Raw genomic sequence first — 25104 nt, 5'->3', positions numbered from 1 at the left:
CCCGGTATGATTTTCAATCCGGCGCACCGGATGTTCTACATCATTTTTGTTAGACGTTTAACATCAATACTTTATTTGCCATTATGACGTGCAGTGCTGTTCTTACATGAACTATAGAACTATAGAAAGTATTTCAATGGAGGAAATCTGTGCTTTTGGGCATTTTACGAGTTATTACTGTAATCTACTTCAGTGTTTTTTAACCACTGTGAGATAGTCTGGTGTGCCAGGGGAGATTATTTAATTTCACCTATTTCGTTTAAATATTTTTTTTGAAAACCAGTAATTATAGTCTGCAAATTATGTGTTGTTGTTGAGTGTCGGTGGTGTCTAGAACTCGGCAGAGTAACCGTGTACTACTCTTCCATATCAGTAGGTGGCAGCCGGTAGCTAATTGCTTTGTAGATGTCTGAAACAGCTGGAGGCAGTGTGCAGGTAAAAATGTGTCTAAAGCTTAAACCAAAAATAAACAAAAGATGAGAACCCCTAAGAAAAGGCATCGAAGCTTAAGGAAAGCTATGCAGAACCAAACTAAAACTGAACTGGCTACAAAGTCAACAAAAACAGAATGCTGGAAGACAGCAAAGACTTACTGTCGAGCAAAGACGACATCCACAATGTACATCCGAACATGACATGACAACAATGTTCCCCCAAAGAAGGATAAAAACAACTGAAATATTCTTGACTGCTAAAACAAAGTAGATGCGGGGAATATCGCTCAAAGGATGACCGGAAATACCAAAAAACAGGAAAAGCCACCAAAATAGGAGCGCAAGACAAGAACTAAAACACTACACACAGGAAAACAGCAAAAAAGTCAAAATAAGTCAGGGGTTAATGTGACAGGTGGTGACAGTACACCTACTTTAAGACAAGAGCTATAGTGATACATGCTTGGTTATGCTTTAAAGTAGTAGCAAACAATGGCAACGACGACTTTTTACTGTCAACTGAGTTTTGTTTTTTAATTATTTCTGCTGGTGGTGTGCCTCCAGATGTTTTCAAAGCTAAAAATGTGCGTTGGCTCAAAAAAGGTTGAGAAACACTGCTCTACGTCACAGCAGCTCAGATGAGGAACAAGCCAGAGTGGGCAGGGTTTGTTTTCAGAGCAGCCAGCCCGAAACCCTTGTGTCAGGAACAGTTGCGGAAGCAGATTTTTACCTGATAATACATCATATTGTAGATGTTTATTCCACTTTGCATTCATATATTTCTGTTTTTTACATTTTTGTTGTGTTTTGCTTGATTCTCAAAGATACACAACTATGGAGGAGCTGGTCTGAGTAGTAAAATATGTTCATATGTTGTTAATATTCAGTGTTTTACTGTTCATAGTTAATGTTATAAATTTCACTTTCTTTATTTTCATATACATTTTAGGTGTCCCATTCAGTAAAAAAACTGTAAAATTCCACTTTTTTTTTGAGGTGGTCTGTCAATAACTTTTTAGAAGTGACTTCGGAGAGGAAGTGACGCCAGAAGACCCCGCCCACACAAGAAGTGACGCCATAAAGAAGGCGTTATAGTCAGTTTCTTAACAAAGATAGAGGCGAAACATGCAGACATGCCCGTGTTACTCCTTCTTCTACATGTACAGACCTTGTGGAAATCAAACATGAAGACCTTAAGAGAAGGCGATTGCAGCTATTTGGGATACAACACTTCTCAGACGGCAAGAGAACTTTCCAACAATCAGCTGTGATTCTATTTACGGGAAAACTTGGTCGTTTCCTCCCCTGGATGTGATGGTGATAGGCAGTGTATGGCTACAAGTATTGCTTTATGGATGTGACTGTGAAATGGCCAGCCAGCATGCGTGATGCCCGCATCTTCACTAACTCCGCCACTTTTTTGATTGATTTATTGAAACTTTTATTAGTAGATTGCACTGTACAGTACATATTCTATACAATTGACCACTAAATGGTAACACCCAAATACGTTTTTCAAACTGTTGAAGTCGGGGTGAACATTAATCAATTCATGGTACAAATATATACTATCAGCATGATACAGTCATCACACAAGTTAAAGTATATCAATTGAATTATTTACAAACCCCGTTTCCATATGTGTTGGGAAATTGTGTTATATGTAAATATAAACGGAATACAATGACTTGCAAATCCTTTTCAACCCATATTCAATTGAATGCACTACAAAGACAAGATATTTGATGTTCAAACTCATAAACTTTGTTTTTTTTTTTCCAAATGATAATTACAATTTCATGGCTGCAACACGTGCCAAAGTAGTTGGGGAAAGGGCATGTTCACCACTGTGTTACATCACCTTTTCTTTTAACAACACTCAATAAACATTTGGGAACTGAGGAAACTAATTGTTGAAGCTTTGAAAGTGTAATTCTTTCCCATTCTTGTTTTATGTAAAGCTTCAGTCGTTCAACAGTCCGAGGTCACCGCTGTCGTATTTTACGCTTCATAATGCGCCACACATTTTTGATGTGAGACAGGTCTGGACTGCAGGCGGGCCAGGAAAGTACCCGCACTCTTTTTTTACGAAGCCACGCTGTTGTAACACGTGCTGAATGTGGCTTGGCATCATCTTGCTGAAATAAGCAGGGGCGTCCATGAAAAAGACGGCACTTAGATGGCAGCATATGTTGTTCCAAAACCTGTATGTATCTTTCAGCATTAATAGTGCCTTCACAGATGTATAAGTTACCCATGCCTTGGGCACTAATGCACCCCCATATCATCACAGACGCTGGCTTTTGAACTTTGCGTCGATAACAGTCGATGGTTCGTTTCCCCTTTGGTCTGGATGACATGATGTCGAATATTTTCAAAAACAATTTGAAATGTGGACTCGTCAGACCACAGAATACTTTTCCACTTTGACTCAGTCCATCTTAGATGATCTCGGGCCCAGACAAGCTGGGGGCGTTTCTGGATGTGGTTGATGAATGGCTTTTGTTTTGCATAGTAGAGCTTTAACTTGCACTTACAGATGTAGCGACAAACTGCATTTAGTGACAGTGGTTTTCTGAAGTGTTCCTGAACCCATGTGGTGATATCCTTTAGAGATTGATGTCGGTTTTTGATACAGTGCCGTCTGAGGGATTGAAGGTCACTGTCATTCAATGTTGGTTTCCGGCTATGCCGCTTACGTGGAGTGATTTCTCCAGATTCTCTGAACCTTTTGATGATATTATGGACCGTAAATGTTGAAATCCCTAAATTTCTTGCAATTGCACTTTGAGAAACGTTATTCTTAAACTGTTTGCTCATGCAGTTGTGGACAAAGGGGTGTACCTCGCCCCATCCTTTCTTGTGAAAGACTGAGCATTTTTTGGGAAGCTGTTTTTATACCCAATCATGGCACCTACCTGTTCCCAATAAGCCAGCACACCCATGGGACGTTCCAAATAAGTGTTTGATAGATAGATAGATAGATAGATAGATAGATAGATAGATAGATAGATAGATAGATAGATAGATAGATAGATAGATAGATAGATAGTACTTTATGAGCATTCCTCAACTTTATCAGTATTTATTGCCACCTTTCCCAACTTCTTTGTCACATGTTGCTGGCATAAAATTCTAAAGTTAACGATTATTTTTTTTATCAGTTTGAACATCAAATATGTTGTCTTTGTAGCATATTTAACTAAATATGGGTTGAAAATGATTTGCAAATCATTGTATTCCATTTATATTTACATCTAACACAATTTCCCAACTCATATGGAAACGGGGTTTATACATTAATTACAATCCGGGGAATGGGATGTTGAGGGGGTTAGGTTTAGTTTCTATCAGCTTACTTCAGCCATCAACAATTATATCATCTGAGAAATGGACATTGAAACAGTGTAGGTCTGACTTGGTAGGATATGTACAGCGAGCATTGACCATAGTGAACTCAGAAAGCATAAGAAGTATGTATACACATTTAATTATTTACATTTGATTATCTACATAGGTTGATTGGCAACACTAAATTGGCCTTAGTGTGTGAATGTGAGTGTGAATGTTGTCTGTCTATCTGTGTTGGTCCTGCGATGAGGTGGCGACTTGTCCAGGGTGTACCCCGCCTTCTGCCCGAATGTAGCTGAAATAGGCGCCAGCGCCCCCCGCGACCCCGAAAGGGAATAAGCGGTAGAAAATGGATGGATGGATGGATGATTATCTACAATTCGAGGAGGTGGTATGTGGTGGGTGTAGAGGGTTAGCGCGCAGCTGAAAGATGGAAACCCCCCCATCGTGTCCCAAACAGTTTATTGCATTGTCTACTTTCTCATGTGGAATAAAGATGTGATTAATTAATGATGTCTCAGGTGTGATTGACTACAATAGACACACTGGATTCTAGTTAATTGAAATAGCACAACACTGGATATTGTTCAAAGGAGATACATTTTAATTTAACAACTTCCACACAAAACACAGCAAGCAAATGTAAAATGCACACCAAACTATTTACATTATAGCTCTTTTCAATAATAACTTCACAGTGAAGTAAAGTCATCAGTGGCCTAGTGGTTAGAGTGTCCGCCCTGAGGTTGTGAGTTCAAACCCCGGCCGAGTCATACCTAAGACTATAAAAATGGCAGCCATTATCTCCCTGCTTGGCACTCAGCATCATGGGTTGGAATTGTGGCTTAAATCACCAAAAATGATTCCCGGGCGCGGCCACTGCTGCTGCTCACCGCTCCCCTCACCTCCCAGGGGGTGAACAAGGGTGATGGGTCAAATGCAGAGGACACATTTCATCACACTTAGTGTGTGTGACAATCATTGGTACTTTAACGTTTTTACTGGACAAATGGCCGCTTTTTTTTTTCTTCTTTCTTTTTTCGCGCATGCATACTAGGGGGTGTAAACGGTGGCATTGTTGTATGTGGACACGGATAAGGTTAGGTGGGATAACCTCATCCTTACCCTTAGTGTAAATGGGGCCTATGTGTGTACAGCTGCAAAATGTGCTGAAAACGATGGCTCGGTAAAGTTAGCATACCAACAGGTAGCATATGTCAAGTCACAATTTATACGACTCTGAGGTGCAAGTTGTACACACTGATGCTAACATTAGCACTTTTCCCCAAAATTTAGCAGCTGTACACCTGAGAATCATATAACTTGCTACTCGACACATACCTGTTGGCATGCTAACTTTAACAAGCTAACTTCTCTCAACGGAATTTTGCAGCTGTACACATGGGTGTTTTTCCTATGCTGGCTGTTAGTATGCTAACGTCAAGATGCTAATATAACAAGCATGGCGTACTTGATAATGCTAACATGCAAGCATGGTAACGTTAGCATGCTAACAGCTAGCATAACTTCTTTAGACTATACGTTTTCCAATTTTGCAGCTGTACATCTCAGAATCATATAACTTGTTACTCGACACATGCTACCTATTGGCATGCTAACTTTAGAAGCAAAATTTGCAACTGTACACCTCAGAGTCATGTACTTTGGTACTTAACCCATGCTAGGTGTTAGCAAGCTAATGTAAAAGGTTGTATGACTCCAAAGTGTACAGCGTACTTGCTAATGCTAACATGGTAAAGTTAGTATGGTAACAGCTAGCTTATGCAAATTTTGTTTGCAAATTTGGCAGCCATACAACTTGGAGTCATATAACTTGTTACTCGCCAAATAACTTTAACAAGCTAACTTTTTTTGCCGTTTTTGCAGTTGTGCATCCCAGAGTCATATACCCTGGTACTTGACCTACGCTAGCTGTTAGCATGCTAATGTTAATCAGCTATTGTTAGCATGCAAACAGCTAGCATGTATCACGTACCAGGTTATATGACTCTGGGGTGCACAGCTGCAAAAATGGCTGAAAACGTTAGCATGCTAATGTTATCAATGTAGTCTCAAGTCATCAGTTTGCAGCTTTTGCTGTCGGGGCCCTAATAATGGCAATGAGGACGAATATTGGGAGAACTTTAATTAGGTACACCTGCAGCACAATCAAAATGTCTGCCTTCAAAGAGGTAACAATGCTCACTCGTTGAGTATGCGTGCTTGTTAGCATCTCACCTCAGAACTTGGGCTCTTTAGCCACAGGAGCTTGGCCAGGTCGTCTCCGGCCGTGTTGTTGACAGCGTGCTCAAACACCTCCACCTTCTCCATCAGCGTCAAGTGGTCGTAGTCGGGCGCCATCTGAAAGACACACAGCAACAGGATGAACAAGAGAAAAGGATTATCAACAAAAGAAAGAAGAGATAACATCAAAAGAAAAGTAAAAACTAGATAACACACATGATTCAGGAACATGCATAGTACATAACACAAGTGTGGAGTAAATAAAGGACTACATCAGGAGGTTGCCTACAGCCAAGGCTGCTGATGTTTTTCACTAATTCACCTTATTGCTTTTTTTCATCCTGCACTACCATGAGCTTATCTAACGAAATGTTGTTCTTATCTGTGTTGTAAAGTTAAAATTTGAATGACAATAAAAAGGAAGTCTAAGTCTAAGTCATAGGCATCCGTCCGTCAGTGGTGACGATGGGGAGGTCAACTCAGCCCCACTCTGGTGCAGTTGGCACAGTTGTATGGCGACGTTTCTGACACAGGAGCGGGTGCTGCGTCACGCAGTTTCCGCTTTTGTCTCCTTGCCTGCAACAAGGAGGTGTGCTTCTCCTCGGAACGGCGGGTTCCTGTGGCAACAGTCTGCCTCCAAACGCCGCGGTCTTTTGCAGCTTCCTCCCAGGTGTTGTGGTCGATTCCTGCCTGTTTCACGTCACGTTTGCAAATGTCCCTGGAACGCAGTCGGGGGCGACCAAGGGGTCATGTTCCTTTGCAACTCCATTCAGACCCTCCTCTGACACAATGCTCTCTGTGGCGTATAGCTTTGTGTGGTGTTTGGTCCATCTGCCCATCTGCTCATTGCGGTCAGTGAGGACTTCACCAGACTTGGCTTTGAGTGGTGCTGTTTTCTTGATGGACGGGCCGGTTGCTTGCTTTATCCCCTCATACATGGTCCTGATATCTTCTGTGTCCGAAGTCCTTTGTATGTTTGAGGAGAGCTCAAGCCAGTAGTTGTTGGCACAGCTATGTGTCATTCGCTGGGCTTCGCTCTTGGCCTTTCTCAAGGCTTCAGGTTCCTCTGTGAGGGGTTTCTCTTGTGCTTGAGGAAAGTGGTAGACTTTGCCTCTATAACTGACTCCATCAGTGCAGCACTAGCCTTAAACCAGTCTGCATTTCTTCTCGTTCTCTTCTCGTATGTGGCAACGGCTTGGTCGTAGATGGTATCACTTAAACATTTCCATTTGTCCACAGCACTTTGCCTGATTGATGGTCCACAGAGTGCTTGGTCAAAGGAGGGGAGGAAACATTGTGTGAACGGCTGGCATTGATGTGTGAACGGGCCTTCTGCTTGTTGTAATAGAGCTGTTTTGGTTGAAGCTTGACCTTGCTGAGGACTATTGAGTGGTCCGTGTCACCATCAGCACTGTGAAACGTCCTTGTAAGAACCACGCGGTTAAGGGCTTCTCGTCTTGTGATGATGAGGTCTAGTTGGTGCCAAGGTTTAGATCTGTGGGTGTCTCCAAGATAACTGGTGCAGACAGAGGCTTAGTCTGGAAGAAGGTGTTCCTGATGCAGAGCTTGTGGTAGCAGCACAGCTCTAGCAGACGTTGTCCATTTTTGTTCATGCTCCCCACTCCAAAAATAACCAAGGCAGTCTGGCCAGGATTTGTGGTCAGAACCTACCCTGGCATTGAAGTCTCCCACAAGGAGCAGATGCTCATTTTTCAGGAAAGTGTTGACAGCCGCGTCAAGCTCCTCGTAGAACTCGTCTTTTAAAGTCTGGTGGTGCGCAGAGGGTCGGGGCATAAGCACACAACATGTTTGCTGGTCCGCTGATGGTAAAAAGGCGGATTGCAAGGATCCGCTCAGAGTCTCCTGTCGGTGTGACACCATGGAAAGCAGAGTGTTTTTCACTGCAAATCCCACGGCTTATTCCTGGATTTCCTCTGCGCTCTTTCCCTGCTAGAAAAAAGTATAGTGTTTTTCCTTCAGAGAGTCAAACTCAGCAAGACGTCTCTTGGAGTGCAGCAATGTCGACATTAAGTCGGTGGAGCTCACGGTCAATGATAGCTGTCTTGTGCGAGTCGTCATTGTGTTCAAGGAGAGCTCTGTGTACATTGTTCTGACATTCCAGCATGATACTCGAAGAGCTGGTATCTTCGTTTTCCTTCTTTCAGTTTTGGTTTTTTTCATGATCATCATTGGTGCAATTGTTGACGTTTGCTAGTTGTGTTTTACTCTATGCCCCCCCAGGATTATGCTGACTCTGACAGGTTGGCACCTAAATTACCGGGGGCTGCCCGGGTTGAGGAGGGCAGTGGCCAACCATTAGTTAATGATTCCTCACACCGTCGAAGCTGGCCTGTGGCGTCCAAAATAACAAACAAAGAAAAATAAAAAACCGTACGCCAATCGGGTGGAACTTAAGACTAACAGCTTCTGTGTTGTTTCCTGCCTTAATGGGGGAGGCTAAAGTGACCTCTCCGTGGTGCAAGCCTGGGCAGGCGGTATGGAGATCCTGTGTTCCCCGGTCATCAAGGTCCTCCACTTGGCCATGACGATGTGGCAAGGAGAGAGCAAGGCAGTACATTTGGCATCGGCTTGGCTTCAGGAGCTGCCGGCAGGGGGTCAGCAGTGACACCTAGCCGCCTCAGTGGCTTCACTCATTTTTTGTCTGGGTTTGCTCCCATAGCCTTTCCTTCTCTCTAAGTTACCACAAGGCAATCACTGCCAATCACCTAGGCAGTGATTGCGGATGCCAGAGTGGGCCTGCACAACTTGCCTCTGGGGCCCAATGCTGCTCTGAAATCCCCTCCAGTTTAGCCTGAGACCACGAGGTCCCAGGCTCGTGTGTGGCCACGAAGTGCACTGTAGGAGTCTTGGCGGTGGCAAGGCTGTGTACATGCACAAAGATAACACCTTCTGGAGGAAAATTCTGTGGTCGGATGAAACAAAAATTGAGCTGTTTGGCCACAATACCCAGCAATATGTTTGGAGGACAAAAGGTGAGGCTTTTAATCCCAGGACATCATCCTACCGTCAAGCATGGTGGTGGTAGTAATATGCTCTGGGCCTATTTTGCTGCCAATGGAACTAGTCCTTTAAATGGGACAATGAAAAAGGAGCATTACCTCAAAATTCTTTAGCACAACCTAAAATCATCAGCCCGGTGGTTGGGTCTTGGGCGCAGTTCGGTGTTCCAACAGGACAATGACCCCAAACACACGTCAAAAGTGGTAAAGGAATGGCTAAATCAGGTTAGAATTAAAGTTTTAGAATGGCTTTCCCGAAGTCCTGACTTAAATGTGTGGACAATGCTGAAGAAAGAAGTCCATGTCAGAAAACACATTTGGCTGAACTGGACCAATTTTGTCGAGAGGAGTGGTCAAAAATTCAAGCAGAAGTTTGTGGATGGCTACCAAAAGCGTCTTATTGCAGTGAAACTTGCCAAGGGACTTGTAAGAAAATATTAACATTGCTGTATGTATACTTTTGACCCAGCAGATTTGCTCACATTTTCAATAGACCCATAATAATACATTCATAAAATAAACAACGTTTTATATATATATATATATATATATATATATATATATATATATATATATATATATATGTAGTTTGCATAGAATAAAAAAATATACATTAAATCCCTTAATGAAAATATATTATTTTAATAAAAAATCCATGTGTTCTAATGACCCTTTGCCCCTTTTTAAATTTAAATATGATTCTTATATTTCAAATGCCAGAAAATACTTAACATTTTTGTGGATATTTGTCAATTAAATATGGAATTTCCTTTAAAAAAAAAAAGAAAAACTGCATGAAATAAAGCGCTTTTGAAAAAAAAATTTGATTCCCTGAGTTTTATCATTTTTTTAAATATAACTATAAATACAAATTATATATATTTTTTACTTTAATAATATTAAATCAATGTGTTTTTTTAATAAGATGGTTGTCTTTGTTTTCAACAATTTAATTTGAATAAAATAAAACATGAAATTTCCATTTAAAAAATTAAAAATCCATAAATCAAAGCGTTTAAAAAAAAAAAAAAACCTGACTCAATAAAGGTTTTATATTTTTAGTATTACTATAATATCTTTGTATGCATGTATTTACTTTAAAAGAAATCAATTTGGTTCTTTAATATGATTTTGTCTTATCTAATTTGCATGAAATAAAAAAATACACATTTAATTATTTAATATATATATTTTTTTTTAAATAAAAAATCCATGCTTTCTAATGATCCATTGCCACTTTTTAAATTTAAATATGATTTTTATATTAATTTTAGTGGTTGTGAACATTTGTCAAATAAATATGAAATTTCCATTAAGAAAAGGAAAACTACATAAAATAAAGCGCTTTACAAAACAAAAATATTCACTGAGAATTCTATATTTTTAATAGAACTATAATACGTTGTTATATATTTTTTTACTTTAATATTAATTCAATTGTTTTTTTTAAATATGATTTTTGTGTAAATTTTTTTTAAACAATGTAATTTGCATATAATTTAAAAAATACAATCTTCAATTCTTTTAAAAAAAAAATTTTTTTTTAGTAAAAACTCCATGCTTTCTAATGAGTCATTGCCACTTTTAAAATTTAAATATAAATCCTATATTAATTTGAAATACAAGAAAATACTTAGTGTTTGTGAATTTTGTCAATTGAGTACAACATTTCTATTAAAAAAGAAAAACTGTGGAAAATAATGCGCTTTAAAAAAATATTTACTGAGAGTTTTATATCGAGTATAACTATAATACATTTTTATATATATTTTTTTACTTTACTATTAAATCAATTTGTTTTTTTGATACGATTTTTTCTCCTTTTTTGACGAAAACAATAGTTTGCATACAAATGAAAAAATACATGAATTGAAATATTAAAAAAATATATATTTTTAATAAAAACTCCATGATTTCCAATGATCTATTGCCCCTTTTTGAATTTAAATTCTTAAATTAATTTTAAATGCCAGAAAATACTTAAAATTTTGTGAATATTTGTTAATATATGTAAATAGGAAATTTTCATTTAAAAAACCCCAAAATCTCTTGTCTTTTTTTTTTAAACTGATACATTGTGACTTTTACTGTTTGTTCACAAAGTGAAAGTTGCTTTGAGGACAAGAGGGTGCCAGAACGAACTCAGTCCAACAGATGGTGCTGCACATTCAAGACTTCCTGACAGAAATGGTACTATGATTCCAAGGTAGTTGGGAGGACTTTTTAAAGGACCCTCAGACAGGTTAGCAAACACCTAAACAACCCAGGGTTAAGCAGGTGTTAGGCAGGTAAATACACAGGTGTGAGGCAGGTAACACACAGGTCCACGTACCCTCAGCATGATGCGATGCTCGATGTTGAGCAGGATCTTCTTCTTCTCCCGGTAGTCTCTGATGAGGGCGTGCAACGTGTCGCAGTGAGGCACCCAGCCGATCAGGCCTGAGTTGGTAGACAGCGGGATGACGGCGTAGCGCTGGATGCTGAGGGGCGGAGGCAGAAGACACAGGTGAGGCATGAAGCAACAGAGCGGAGGATCTGAGGCGCTGCTACCTGAGGTTCTTGCGCAGGGAGGCGGGGTCGTTGGCCAACAGGGTGTTGACCAGACCGAAGAGCTGCATGACCCGCTCGTCCTGACGCAGATCTTCATGGCCCTTCAGCAGGAACATGAACTCATGGCCGTTGCTGCCTGCAGACAAACAGCATGTGGAGGCCACACTGAAACAAGAAAACATGTGGGGGCCATGCACTGAAACAAAAAAACATGTGGGGGCCATGCACTGAAACAAGAAAACATGTGGGGGCCATGCACTGAAACATGAAAATATGTGGGGGCCACACACTAAAACATGAAAACATTGTACAATATTTAAATTGTTTTTACTTGCAAAAACCCTTGAATCTCTAAATCAACTTCAGAATTAGCCATGGATTACACATTTTTATTTGTTCATGTTTTTTGTTTGTTTGATTAGATAGATAGTACTAGATAGATAGTACTTTATTGATTCCTTCAGGAGAGTTCCTTCAGGAAAATTTAAATTATGATTATTAATTATTAAAGATTATGGCAAACACAAAATATTTCCCCCAAAAATATATATCAAATTGGGATATTTGATGTGAATTAATTGGAGCCTTAAATATGTCAATAGTTCATAACAACATTGATTTTGATTCATTATTATCTTTTGAGTAACGACCGTTTTAAAGAAAAAAAAATCTCAGGGATCCATAAAGCTCCACTCATAAGTCTTACAAATAAATAATTGAATATTTAAATAGTTTTTACTTTCAACATGGACATTTTTGTCGATTCTATGTTTTAAAAAACATGTGTACCCTTTTTGTTAAAGAAAACCCCATTTTTTTAAATGGTAAAACAGAAATATGCAACATTTTTCCACCAAAAATATTTCAAAGTGTAATATTTAATGTGGGATATTCGGAGCCATAAATGTGTCAATAAATCATAACAACTTTGATTTTGATTCATTATTTGAGCAATGGCAGTTTTTGTTTTTAAAAGTCCCACTAAAAGTCCTGGGGGTCCAAAAGAAACCACTCACAAAAGTGTTGAAAAAAAGTTTAGATTTTTTTAATTATCTTTGAACACTTAAATCTCTAAATCTACTCCAGATTTATTTGTTGATTATAAATTTCCATTTTTTTTAATTTCGCTTTATGCTCTTCTTTTGATCAAGAAAAAAAAATATGCCAAATTTTCCCCAAATTTTATTAGGTTTAAAATTTGATGTGAAGTAATTAGAGCCTTAAAAAATGTCAATAATTCATAACAACATTGATTTTAATGCGTTATTATTTTCAAGCAATGACAGTTGTTTTTTTTAAGTCCCACTAAAACTCATGGTGATCCAAAAGGGTCCCACTCATAAAGTGTTAAAAATAAGCCATTAATTTTTTTTACTTTCAACATCTAAATATCTCGATCAACTTCAGATCTATCCATCTTTATAGGGTTTTTTTTGGTTTGTTTTATGTCCTTTTTGTCAAAGAAGACTATGTTTTTTTACACAGCTCAAATATTTTAAAATGTAATATTCGATGTGAACTCATTGGAGAATTGAAAAGGTCATTCATTACAACATTGATTGATTCTTTTTTTTTTTTTTTTTTAACAATGACATTTCTATAGAAAAAAACCTCACTAAAATTCTCATGGATCCAAAAAGCTCCACTCAATAAGTGTTACAAATAAATCATACAATATTTAAATTGTTTTTACTTTCAACATGCACTTTTTTGTCGATTTTTTTTTTTTTTTTTTTAATGTTGTGTACCGTTTTTGTTAAAGAAAACCCATTTTTTATGGTAAAACACAAAATATGCAACATTTTAACAATACATAAATAATACAGATTTTGATTCATTATTATCTTTTGAGCAACGACAGTTTTTTAAAAGTCCCACTAAAATTCTTGGGGGCCCAAAAAGACTCCACTCAATAAAAGTGTTAAAACATTTTTTTTTAAACTTTTTTTTGTTTTTCCTTGTCATGAAAAAGGGACGTTTTTGTCATGAAAAAGGGAGGTTTGTGTGATTGGTGCACTAATTGTAAGTGTATATTGTGTTTTTTATGTTGATTTAATAAAAAAAAAAAAAAAAAAAGAATAAAACAATTCTTCTGCGGCCCGGTACCAATCGGCCCGCGGCCCGGTGGTTGGGGACCACTGCTCTAGAGGACTACTTGTATCGGACATGATATCACAAACAAGTAAGCACTCTGCAGGACTGCTTGTATCGCACATGGTATCACAAACACAAGTAAACACGTTGCAGGACTTGTTGTATCGCACATGATATCACACACAAGCAAACACTCTGCAAGACTGCTTGTATCGCACATGATATCACACATTTTACAAGCTAGCACATATAATTTGATACTTTTTTTTGATGATATCGTAATGATATCCAATATCAATATTGTATCAAGACACCTCCAATGGAAATTCATCAATTTAATGTTAGCAATCTTAAAAGAATTTCTTAGATAAAGTAGCATTTTAAAGTGTTAAATAAGTTAACCAGAGATAATTATAAAACTTCAAACCAATTAATAGCTTACTTAACTCTCATTTCATGCTCGGGAGGCAAGTTATTTCCCATAAAAACTACAAAAAGATGCAACACTTCTTTTGATATTATCAAGGCAGTCATGTTGTACAAAGACGCCAGGACAAACTACTTTCCAATACGTAACAAGACTGCTTCTATGGTCGTTGTCACAGTTCAAAAACAACAACAACAACAACAACAACAACAAATGATTTGATTCTTTGCACAACTGGCAACCTCTGGGTCAAAGTGTGAGCACACCTTTCATACTAAGGATCTTTTTTATTTTTTATTATTTAAATGGTATTTATTTATATTCTCTCAGACTGTTGGAGAGGGGCCCAAGTAAAGCAAGTGGAAGTTGGTTCTTGCAAACACAAAGTGCTCCTGACTTATAGAGGATCTTTGACACACCCACTGCGAGCAAGGAGTTACCCATGATGGTGAGTTTGCGTGGGCGCTGCTTGGAGGTGATGACCTGCAGCGAGGCCGCGATGGACTGGATGCGGATGATTGGCTGGTTGGGGTCGTAGGTCCCGGGCACGGCCAGCTCCAGGTCGCGACACATCAGCAGCTTGGGCGACACGTACTGGAGCTCCAGGGAGGTGAGCTGGAAGGACATTTGGGAAAATATATTCTCTTTAAAAAAGGTGCAGGGTTTAAAACTAAAGATACAGTGGTGGTCAAAAGTTGACATACACAAGTAAAGAACATAATGTCATGGCTGTTTTGAGTTTCCAATCATTTCTCCAACTCTTATTTTTTTATGTCAGAGTGATTGGAACACATACTTGTTGGTCACAAAAAACATTCATGAAGTTCGCTTCTTTTATGAATTTATTATGAGTCTACTGAAAATGTGAGCAAATGTGCTGGTCAAAAGTAAACTTACAGAATTGTTAATATTTGCTTACATGTCCCTTGGCAAGTTTCACTGCAATAATGCGCTTTTGGTAGCCATCCACAAACTTCTGCTTGAATTTTTGACCACTCCTCTTGACAAAATTTGACAAAAAGTTCAGCTAAATTTCTGCATTATTGAATAATATTCAAGTTTAAAACAGGGGTTCCTAACATTTTTAACTTCCGATCCCAATCTTACTTTTGATTTTATTAGGCGACGCTGATATATGCTTTAAAATGTGATATCGGAAATTATCGGTATCGGTTTCAAAAAGTAAAATTTATGACTTTAAAACGCTGCTGTGTACACCGACGTAGGGAGAAGTACAGGGCACCAATAAACCCTAAAGGCACTGCCTTTGCGTGCCGGCCCAATCACACAATATCTACGGCTGTTCACACACACAAGTGAATGCATGCATACTTGGTCAAAAGCCATACAGGTCACACTGACGGTGGTCGTATAAACAACTTTAACATTGTTACAAATATGCGCCACACTGTGAACCCACACCAAACAAGAATGACAAACACATTTTGGGAGAACATCCGCACCGTAACCAGATAAACACAACAGAACAAATACAGAGAATCCCTTACAGCACTAACTCTTCCAGGACGCTACAATATACACCTCCCCGCTACACCCTACACGAACCCCGCCCCCCCAAAGCCCGCCCACCTCAACCTCCTCATGCTCTCTCAGGGAGAGCATGTCCCAAATTCCAAGCTGCTGTTTTGAGGCATGTTAAAAAAAATTGCGCTTTGTGACTTCAACAATAAATATGGCAGTGCCATGTTGGCATTTTTTTTCCCGTAACTTGAGTTGATTAATTTTGGAAACCTTGTTACATTGTTTAATGCATCCAGTGGGGCATCACTACAAAATTAGGCATAATAATGTGTTAATTCCACAACTGTAATATCGGAATCGGTAATTAAGAGTTGGACAATATCGGAATATCAGATATCGGCAAAAAAGCCATTATCGGACAGCTCTCCATTTTATTGGTATTCAATATTTACAGTTTAACAGGATAAATAAAACCTTGTCAAATGATAAGTGACGTAATAATCACAAATATTATCAAGGCTTGGGTCAGGCTGATTACAAAAATAAAAACTCATCAAATAAACTGCAAAATGAATAACTTGTAAAAAACGAAAAAAAAAAACAACAACATACAATTATGTAGAGCATACAAATTCTAACCAAATTAGTCATAAGTTTCTTAACTAAAGTGTCAGTACAGTAATGTGCAAATTTAAATAGTTTTTTCATAATTTTTGCGCTTAAGAAACTTCTCTTTGACTTTAGCTCCAAATAGGGCTGAGCGCTATATCGATTAACACGATATATTGCGGGTTTGTGTCTGTGCGATATAGAAAATGACTATATCGTGATATTCGAGTATACCTTCTCACGCAGTTGCTTTTAGCTGCGAGCATTAAACTACCGGCTCTTCCCACTCCTTCTTGTGTCTCATCCTCAAAGACAGCAAGCGCACAAACTTACACACGTCACATCATACATTACATATGTATACACCCTCATGGAGCAGAGAGGTAACGTTAGCTGTGATGCTAGCGAAGCCGTGCGAGTGGTAATACGAGAGAAAGAAGGTGCGAATGAAGGAAGAATTAATTCCCAAGAAAAACAGCAGGGGGTCCATCATCTGGCGGTGGTTCGGCTTCAAGCGGGAAGTATTCGAATAGACAACTTTAATTTGTTAAGTGTGGGGCACAAGCGTTGCTACCAAAAGTAGCATTGCTGCTAATATGTAGCATCATTTGAAAAGTCACCTGCTAATAACTTTAATAAATACAGTTTTGGTCGATTGACTTAGTTGTGATTTCCTTCTCTGCATGAAAATTTAAAATGAGCATATATTAATGCAGTATGAACAAGAATTTTTTAATGTAGACACATAGAATCCTCATACTGCTGTGATTATATGTATCAAGTGTTAATTCAAGGCTAAGGCAAAAATATTGAGATATATATCGTGTATCGTGATATGGCCTAAAAATAATGAGATATTAAAAAAAAGCCATATCGCCCAGCTCTAGTTCCAAACTTCTTCCGTGTGTTTGATATTGTCATTACTGCCACAAGTGGTGAAAAAGTGCATTACAACTGAGGAAGCGGATAATATTTGTCCCTATGGTGAAGAAACACTGGTTTAAAATATTGACATGCAGTACATGTACTTTTTAAATGTTAAAATGGAAAGACAAAATACATTTAGTAAGAAAATACACTATTTGTGGGACCGATCTGGCCCCATGGCCATAGCTTAGTACTTAATTCCGAGCCTGAGGTTTTCATTTGGGCGTACCTGGGGCAATTGTTTGGAGATGCGTCTGAAGACGTGGTAGTACAGGTCCCAAGCCTGAGTCAGGTCTTTCACGTTTCCAGAGCGCATGTACTTCCTGCACCAGTCCTGAGCCTCCATCAGGTCTCTGCCGTACGCCTTCAACATCCATCCACATTTAGGTCATGTAAAATACATTTGAAAAAGTTCTGTTCTGCAAAATCCTGAATTTGTCCAGTTGGACTTTCCCGAGGAGGTCTTTGACCCCGACCTGCCAGAGACGCACCTGATTGAAGGAGGTCTCCTTCAGGGTCTGTGGGCCCCTCTCCATCATGGCATGCAGAGGCTCCAGGACGGCGAACATGCCCTTGACGTTGCGCTCCCCAAAATAGAGTCGAGACGCCTCCTCCAGGCCCTCGTGCCACATCTCGTGCCACAGGATGGCCACCCGGATTAGCTCCTCGCTCACCTGGGACCCAGCACAGGCGAGAGGACCTTGAAACACTTGCAAACTCAGGACAGAAGACTTTGGTGCGGTCTATGACAGTACAGTACATTTAGTACGGCACTGAGACAGTGTGACAGCCAAGGAGGAGGCGGAGCTTGAAAAGACTGGGAACACTTGGCCTTCCCAGTTAAATAATGAGAGGAAAGACAATACTCCTGGCAGTTTACGTCTGGGGTGACCAAACTTTTTGACTTGGGGGGCCGCTTTGGGCTGAAAAAATGTATATATATATATTTTATTTTTTTTATGTATATATATATATATATATATATATATATGTATATATATATATGTATATATGTATATATATATATATATATATATATATATATATATATATATATATGTTTTTTCCACCTTCAAAGCTTCAACAATTAGTTTCCTCAGTTCCCAAACTTTTGAGTGTTGTTAAAAGAAAAGGTGATGTAAAACAGTGGTGAACATGCCTTTTCCCAACTACTTTGGCACGTGTTGCAGCCATTGAATTCTAAGATAATTATTATTGCAAAAAAAAAAAAGATGTTTATGAGTTTAAACATCAAATATCTTGTCTTTGTAGTGCATTCAATTGAATATGAGTTGAAAAGGATTTGCAAATCATTGTATTCCGTTTATACTTACATCTAAGACAATTTCCCAACTCATGTGAAAACGGGGTTTGTACATATAAACACACATATATAGCTTATACATATGTATGTGTACATATGTATATATATATATATATATATATATTTATATATATATATATATATATATATAAACAAGTATGTATATATATACATATAAACACACATACATAGCTTATACATATTTATGTGTATGTATATATATTTATGTATATATATATCCATCCATCCATCTTCTTCCGCTTATCAGAGGTCGGGTCGCGGGGGCAGCAGCCTAAGCAGGGAAGCCCAGACTTCCCTCTCTCCACCCACTTCATCTAGCTCTTCCCGGGGGATCCCGAGGCGTTCCCAGGGCAGCCGGGAGACATAGTGTCCTGGGTTTTCCCCGTGGCCTCCTACCGGTTGGGCGTGCCCTAAACACCTCCCTCGGGAGGCGTTCGGGTGGCATCCTTGCAAGATGCCTGAACCACCTCATCTGGCTCCTCTCGATGTGGAGGAGCAGCGGCTTTACTTTGAGTTCCTCCCGGATGACAGAGCTTCTCACCCTATCTCTAAGGGAGAGCCCCGCCACACGGCGGAGGAAACTCATTTTGGCCGCTTGTACCCGTGATTTTATCCTTTCGGTCATGACCCAAAGCTCATGACCATAGGTGAGGATGGGAACGTAGATCGACAAGTAAATTGAGAGCTTTGCCTTCCGGCTCAGCTCCTTCTTTACCACAACGGATCGGTACAACGTCCGCATTACTGAAGACGCCGCACTGGTGAACAAGACTCCTAGGTACTTAAACTCCTCCACTTGGGGCAGGGTCTCCTCCCCAACCTGGAGATGACACTCCACCCTTTTCCGGGAGAGAACCATGGACTCGGATTTGGAGGTGCTGATTCTCATTCTAGCCGCTTCACACTCGGCTGCGAACCGATCCAGTGAGAGCTGAAGATCCCGGCCAGATGAAACCATCAGGACCACATCATCTGCAAAAAGCAGAGACCTAATCCCGCGGCCACCAAACCGGAACTCCTCAATGCCTTGACTGCGCCTAGAAATTCTGTCCATAAAAGTTATGAACAGAATCGGTGACCAAGGGCAGCCTTGGCGGAGTCCAACCCTCACTGGAAACGTGTCCGACTTACTGCCGGCAATGCGGACCAAGCTCTGACACTGACCATACAGGGAGCGGACTGCCACAATAAGACAGTCCGATACCCCATACTCTCTGAGCACTCCCCACAGGACTTCCCGAGGGACACAATCGAATGCCTTCTTCAAGTCCACAAAGCACATGTAGACTGGTTGGGCAAACTCCCATGCACCCTCAAGAACCCTGCCGAGAGTATAGAGCTGATCCACAGTTCCACGACCAGGACGAAAACCACACTGTTCCTCCTGAATCCGAGGTTTGACTATCCGGCGTTGCCTCCTCTCCAGTACACCTGAATAAACCTTACCGGGAAGGCTGAGGAGTGTGATCCCACGATAGTTGGAACACACGATCCGGTCCCCCTTTTTAAAGAGAGGGACCAACACCCCGGTCTGCCAATCCAGAGGCACCGCCCCCGATGTCCACGCGATGCTGCAGAGTCTTGTCAACCAAGACAGCCCCACAGCATCCAGAGCCTTAAGGAACTCCGGGCGGATCTCATCCACCCCTGGGGCCTTGCCACCGAGGAGCTTTTTAACTACCTCAGCAACCTCAGCCCCAGAAATAGGAAAGTCCACCACGGACTCCCCAGGCACTGCTTCCTCATAGGAAAACGTGTTGGTGGGATTGAGGAGGTCTTCGAAGTATTCCTTATATTCCTTATATATATATATATATATATATATATATATATATATATATATATATATATATATATATATATATATATATAGTCAAGGGTTCTGTGGTTTTGAAAAACACAGAGGCTATTTTATCCCTCCAGGCTTGTAAGGATGAAATAGCCTATGTGTATTTTTGACCTAATGTACATATATATGTATACAGTATATGTGTTATATTATAATGGATGTATAATTAATATAATTGTACATTAAGAGAATGTGAAAGTTTGACTCTTACTTTGTTTACTTACATAACAACATCCTTAAAGTGTTGCAATCTATCAGAAATATCAATCAGCTAAATACGCCAAACATTGATAAGTGTGGCGAGAGTGTTTTGCATTTTTCCCCATCATGCATTGTTGTGGATTTAAAGGGTGTAATTTTGAATTATGTGTAGTGTTTGGACATTTTTTTTTTTTTTTTAATAAAATCCACAAAGTTGAGTGAGCAGGTTGTGTTATGTGTCGACTTTTGTTTTGGGTAATATAAGTTAATGCTGTTAATGTTAACTTTAACGTAAAATTCATGGTCATTGATGTGAAATTACTGACACTCCCACAAGATGGCGGCTAATTAAAATAGAACCGTTTTAGCACCAATACCGTATAACACTGACCCGCGGCCTGTAGCTTGGACACCCTTGGTTTACCTCATAGGACTATAAACCTGCAAGGCCGTACCATGATTGCCTGCTGGACCAGCGTGTTGCAGTGTTCGCACATGTTCTTCAGGATCTTGTTGGCGGCATTGTGGCGAGCCGTGGTGGTGGACTTGGAGGCCACGGTCAGCGGGTAGATCAGCGCCTGGCGAGGGGGCGGCCCAGATGTAATCACCAGTCCCAACATCAGGATTTGCGTTGTGGAAGCGGACTTACTTGGGGATGGTAGCGGCCGATGTCTGTGAGCAGCTGGTGGATGAGGCGACCCACCAGAGCACGAGGAGTGTCTATTCGAGCGATGAGTTGCGGGATCACCTAAATTAGCACAAGGAGTGGCAATAGATATTTTTTGGTGACACTTAGTGGTCACAATAATCCACAAAGTTAAGCTCATGACACAGTAAATTGAATGATGCAGACACTTTTGTTACTGGATACTTTCTAACACTGTCTTGGAGACTTTTTGTATGTGTAAGTAATATGTAACTATAATTATTTGATACTTGTAAATACTGACAAATGTCACCTTTGGTTGTTCAATGATTTTCACCTATGTCTAACTTGTGTGCTATTGTGTGCTTAGCCGTTGTGTAGCTGCTTACTCTTAGTAGCCTATAGCCTAGCCTGTTTACCTTTTGTAAATTACTTTAGTGAAATAGAATACATTGTCTGCCCGTTGGATTGGCATTTAAATGTTAACTGGCCGTCCAGCTTTGCACAGAATGTGCGATACAAGCAGGACTGCTTGTATCGCACATGATATCACACACAGCAGGACTGCTTGTATCACACATTATATCGCACACAAGTAAACACGCTGCTGGACTGCTTGTAAACCACAAATTATCACACACAAATGAACACACTGCAGGACTACTTGTATTGCACATGATATCAAACATGTAAACACGCCGCAAGACTACTTGTATCGCACATATTATTGCACACAAGTAAACACAGTGCAGGACTGGTTGTATCGCACATGATATCTCACACACACAAGTAAACGCTGCAAGACTGCTTGCATCGCATATATCACACACATGTAAACACTGCAAGATTGCTTGTATCGCACATTGTATCACACACAAGTGAACACTGCTTGTATTGCACGTGATATCACACACAAGCAAACACTCTGCAGGACTTGTTGTATCACACATGATATCACACACAAGTAAGCACAGCAAGATTACTTGTATCGCACATGATATCACACACAAGTGAACACTGCTTGAATCACACATGATATCACACACAAGTAAAAACATTGCTGGATTGCTGGTATCACACATGATATCACGCACAAGTAAACACTGCAGGGCTGCATGTATCGCACATGATATCATACACAAGTAAACATGCTGCAGGACCGCATGTATCGCACATGATATCACACACAAGTAAACACTGCAGGACTGCTTGTATCACATATGATATCACACACAAGTAAACACTCTGACGGACTGCTTGTATCGCACTTGAGATCACAGACAAGTAAACACGCTGCAGGACTGCTGGTATCACACATGATATCATACACAAGTAAACATGCTGCAGGACCACATGTATCGCACATGATATCACACACAAGTAAACACTGCAGGACTGCTTGTATCACATATGATATCACACACAAGTAAACACTCTGACGAACTGCTTGTATCGCACTTGAGATCACAGACAAGTAAACACGCTGCAGGACTGCTGGTATCACACATGATATCACACACAGGTAAACATGTTGCAGGACTGCATGTATCGCACATGATATCACACACAAGTAAACACTGCAGGACTGCTTGTATCACATATGATATCACACACAAGTAAACACTTTAGGACTGCTTGTAATCGCACATGATATCACACACAAGTAAACACTCTGCAGAACTGCTTGTATCGCACATGATATCACAGACAAGTAAACACTCTGCAGGACTGCTTATATCGCACAATATATCACACATAAGCAAACACTGCAAAACTGCTTGTATCGCACATTATATCAAACAAGTAAACATTGCAGGACTGATTGTATCGCACATGATATCACACACAAGTAAACACTGTAGGACTGCTTGTATTGCACATATCACACACAAGTAAACACTCTGCAGAACTGCTTGTATCACACATTGTGTCGCACACAAGTAAACACGCTGCAAGATTGCTTGTATCGCACATTACATCACACAAATGAACACTGCAGGACTGCTTGTAATGCACATGATATCGCACACAAATAAATACTTGTGAAGATTTTGACAGGGTGGGGCGTGGGTTATGAATAACAACAGGTTAATAATAAGAACATAAAACCTATAATGGGACGGCGTGGCTCAGATGATAGAGCGACCGTGCCACTTGAGGGCTCTCGGTTCGATTCCAGCCTCTGCCATCAACAATGAATGGTGGTGGTGGTGGGCGTGGCCTATTAGCAGTCTACCGCAGGGCAGCTGTGGCTGCAAATGTGGATTACCACTATCAACGTGTGAATGTGGCCTCTCAGTTCTCTGTCAAGTGCTTTGAGTGTCATGAATAAGGCTATATAAATCTAAATATTATTAGTTATAAATTATTTTAGGGCATGAAAGTGTGAGGTAGAAATGCAATGCATAGTGGGTCTTGCTGGACTCTGAAAAGCTTGTTTACACGGCTGAATGCAAGACTCTGTCCTGAAGTTGTTTTCTCTTCTTGAAAAGTTAAAAACTGCGACAATTATGGTCCTGGTAGCTTTAAGAAAAAAACAATATTTGGTGAGATTTGTCTCATTTCCAGCGTAGAAGCAAAGGCAAAAGAAGTCAGGTTAGTGAGACCATCAAACATGACCTTTAACACCATCACCTGGTACATGTTGTGAGACCATCAAACATGACTTTAACTTGTCATTATTTGGGTACTTAGCATTAGTTTTGGATGATACCACACATTTAGGAATCGATCCGATACCAAATAGTTACAGGATCATACATTGGTCATATTCAAAGTCCTCATGTGTCCAGGGACGCATTTCCTGAGTTTATAAACATGATATACATTTTAAAAAAAAGGAAAAAAGATTTTGTGACGATAAAAGAATATTGATGTAATCATAGTAGTATCGACTAGATACGTGCCTGTACTTAGTATTATTACAGTGGATGTCAAGTGTAGATCAACCCATGGCGTTTGTTTGTATTCTCCTACGGTGTGGAGTGAAGCATGTTTAGCTATTCCTCGTCTTCCAGTGATAATACTTGTAAGAAACTTACTTTAACTTGTCGACATGGCTAGCTAGCTAGCCATGTCTTAAAGCACCTCTTCCTGAGGGTGTTTCAGTGTTATAACTTCACCTTTATCTTTACTTTTCAAGCCAAAATGTGTCCGTTCACCCTTTTCTTTCTACACTCTGTGTCTGCTTGTAAGTACTCTGTGTGCGTGCGCTGCCGAACATGCTCATCTGCCCGTAAAACCAGCAATGTCACCATGTGACGACGCGCTGTCATGCCCGTTAAAAAGAAAAACAGTAACCGGTACTTTTTAGAGGCGGTATAGTACCTAATATGATTCATTACTATACCGTACAACCCTAATAGGGAGTGATCTTTTTTTACACAGTCCAATAATTGACCAGACATAATTGACCCAGTTCTTGAATTTATAAATAAAAAAATGCCGTTATCGTCTCCATATCATAAATGTCCACTGTGATTCCCAAAAAGGCATTTAGGCAAGTTTTTGGAAAGAGTCCTACAAATGACAGATGGTTAATCAAATATGTTAAGTTTGATAAAAAAACGGACATGTATTAGCGTCGCTTTAAACACCTTGAGGATTCTAGCGGGAACTCTCATTCAACCCTTTTTCGATTACGCTTGCACCTCCTGGTACCCCAGCACCTCCAAAACCCTCAAATCTAGACTCCAAACATCCCAGAATAAGGTAGTCCGGTTACTTTTAGACCTCCTCTCCAGATCACACCTCAATCCAACCCACTTCTCCAAAGTGGGCTGGCTCAGGGTGGAGGACAGAGTAAAACAACTTGCACTGAGCCTAGTCTAAAAATCCGCTACACCTCCTTGATACCGAAGTACATGTCGAACTACTTCCTTAAAGTAATTGACCGCCATAACCACAACACCAGGGGGAGCTCCAC

At 39.9% G+C, this 25104-nt stretch overlaps 1 protein-coding gene across 1 annotated transcript in view; it reads right to left on the bottom strand.

The window, feature by feature from the left end:
* Positions 1 to 25104, bottom strand: part of mtor (mechanistic target of rapamycin kinase) — a 294825-nt gene that overhangs the window by 15326 nt on the left and 254395 nt on the right. Inside the window, exons 42-49 of the mRNA XM_061889707.1 lie at positions 21183 to 21281; positions 20989 to 21111; positions 17630 to 17812; positions 17368 to 17502; positions 14561 to 14735; positions 11600 to 11735; positions 11382 to 11529; positions 6024 to 6146 (exon numbers count right to left, since the gene is read on the bottom strand). Coding sequence (XP_061745691.1) covers positions 6024 to 6146; positions 11382 to 11529; positions 11600 to 11735; positions 14561 to 14735; positions 17368 to 17502; positions 17630 to 17812; positions 20989 to 21111; positions 21183 to 21281 — 1122 coding nt within the window. The remainder of the gene's footprint in view (positions 1 to 6023; positions 6147 to 11381; positions 11530 to 11599; positions 11736 to 14560; positions 14736 to 17367; positions 17503 to 17629; positions 17813 to 20988; positions 21112 to 21182; positions 21282 to 25104) is intronic.

The sequence above is a fragment of the Nerophis ophidion genome, linkage group LG27 (assembly GCF_033978795.1).
Source record: "Nerophis ophidion isolate RoL-2023_Sa linkage group LG27, RoL_Noph_v1.0, whole genome shotgun sequence".
Lineage (NCBI taxonomy): Eukaryota > Metazoa > Chordata > Actinopteri > Syngnathiformes > Syngnathidae > Nerophis > Nerophis ophidion.
This window is presented reverse-complemented; position numbering and strand designations above follow the sequence as displayed.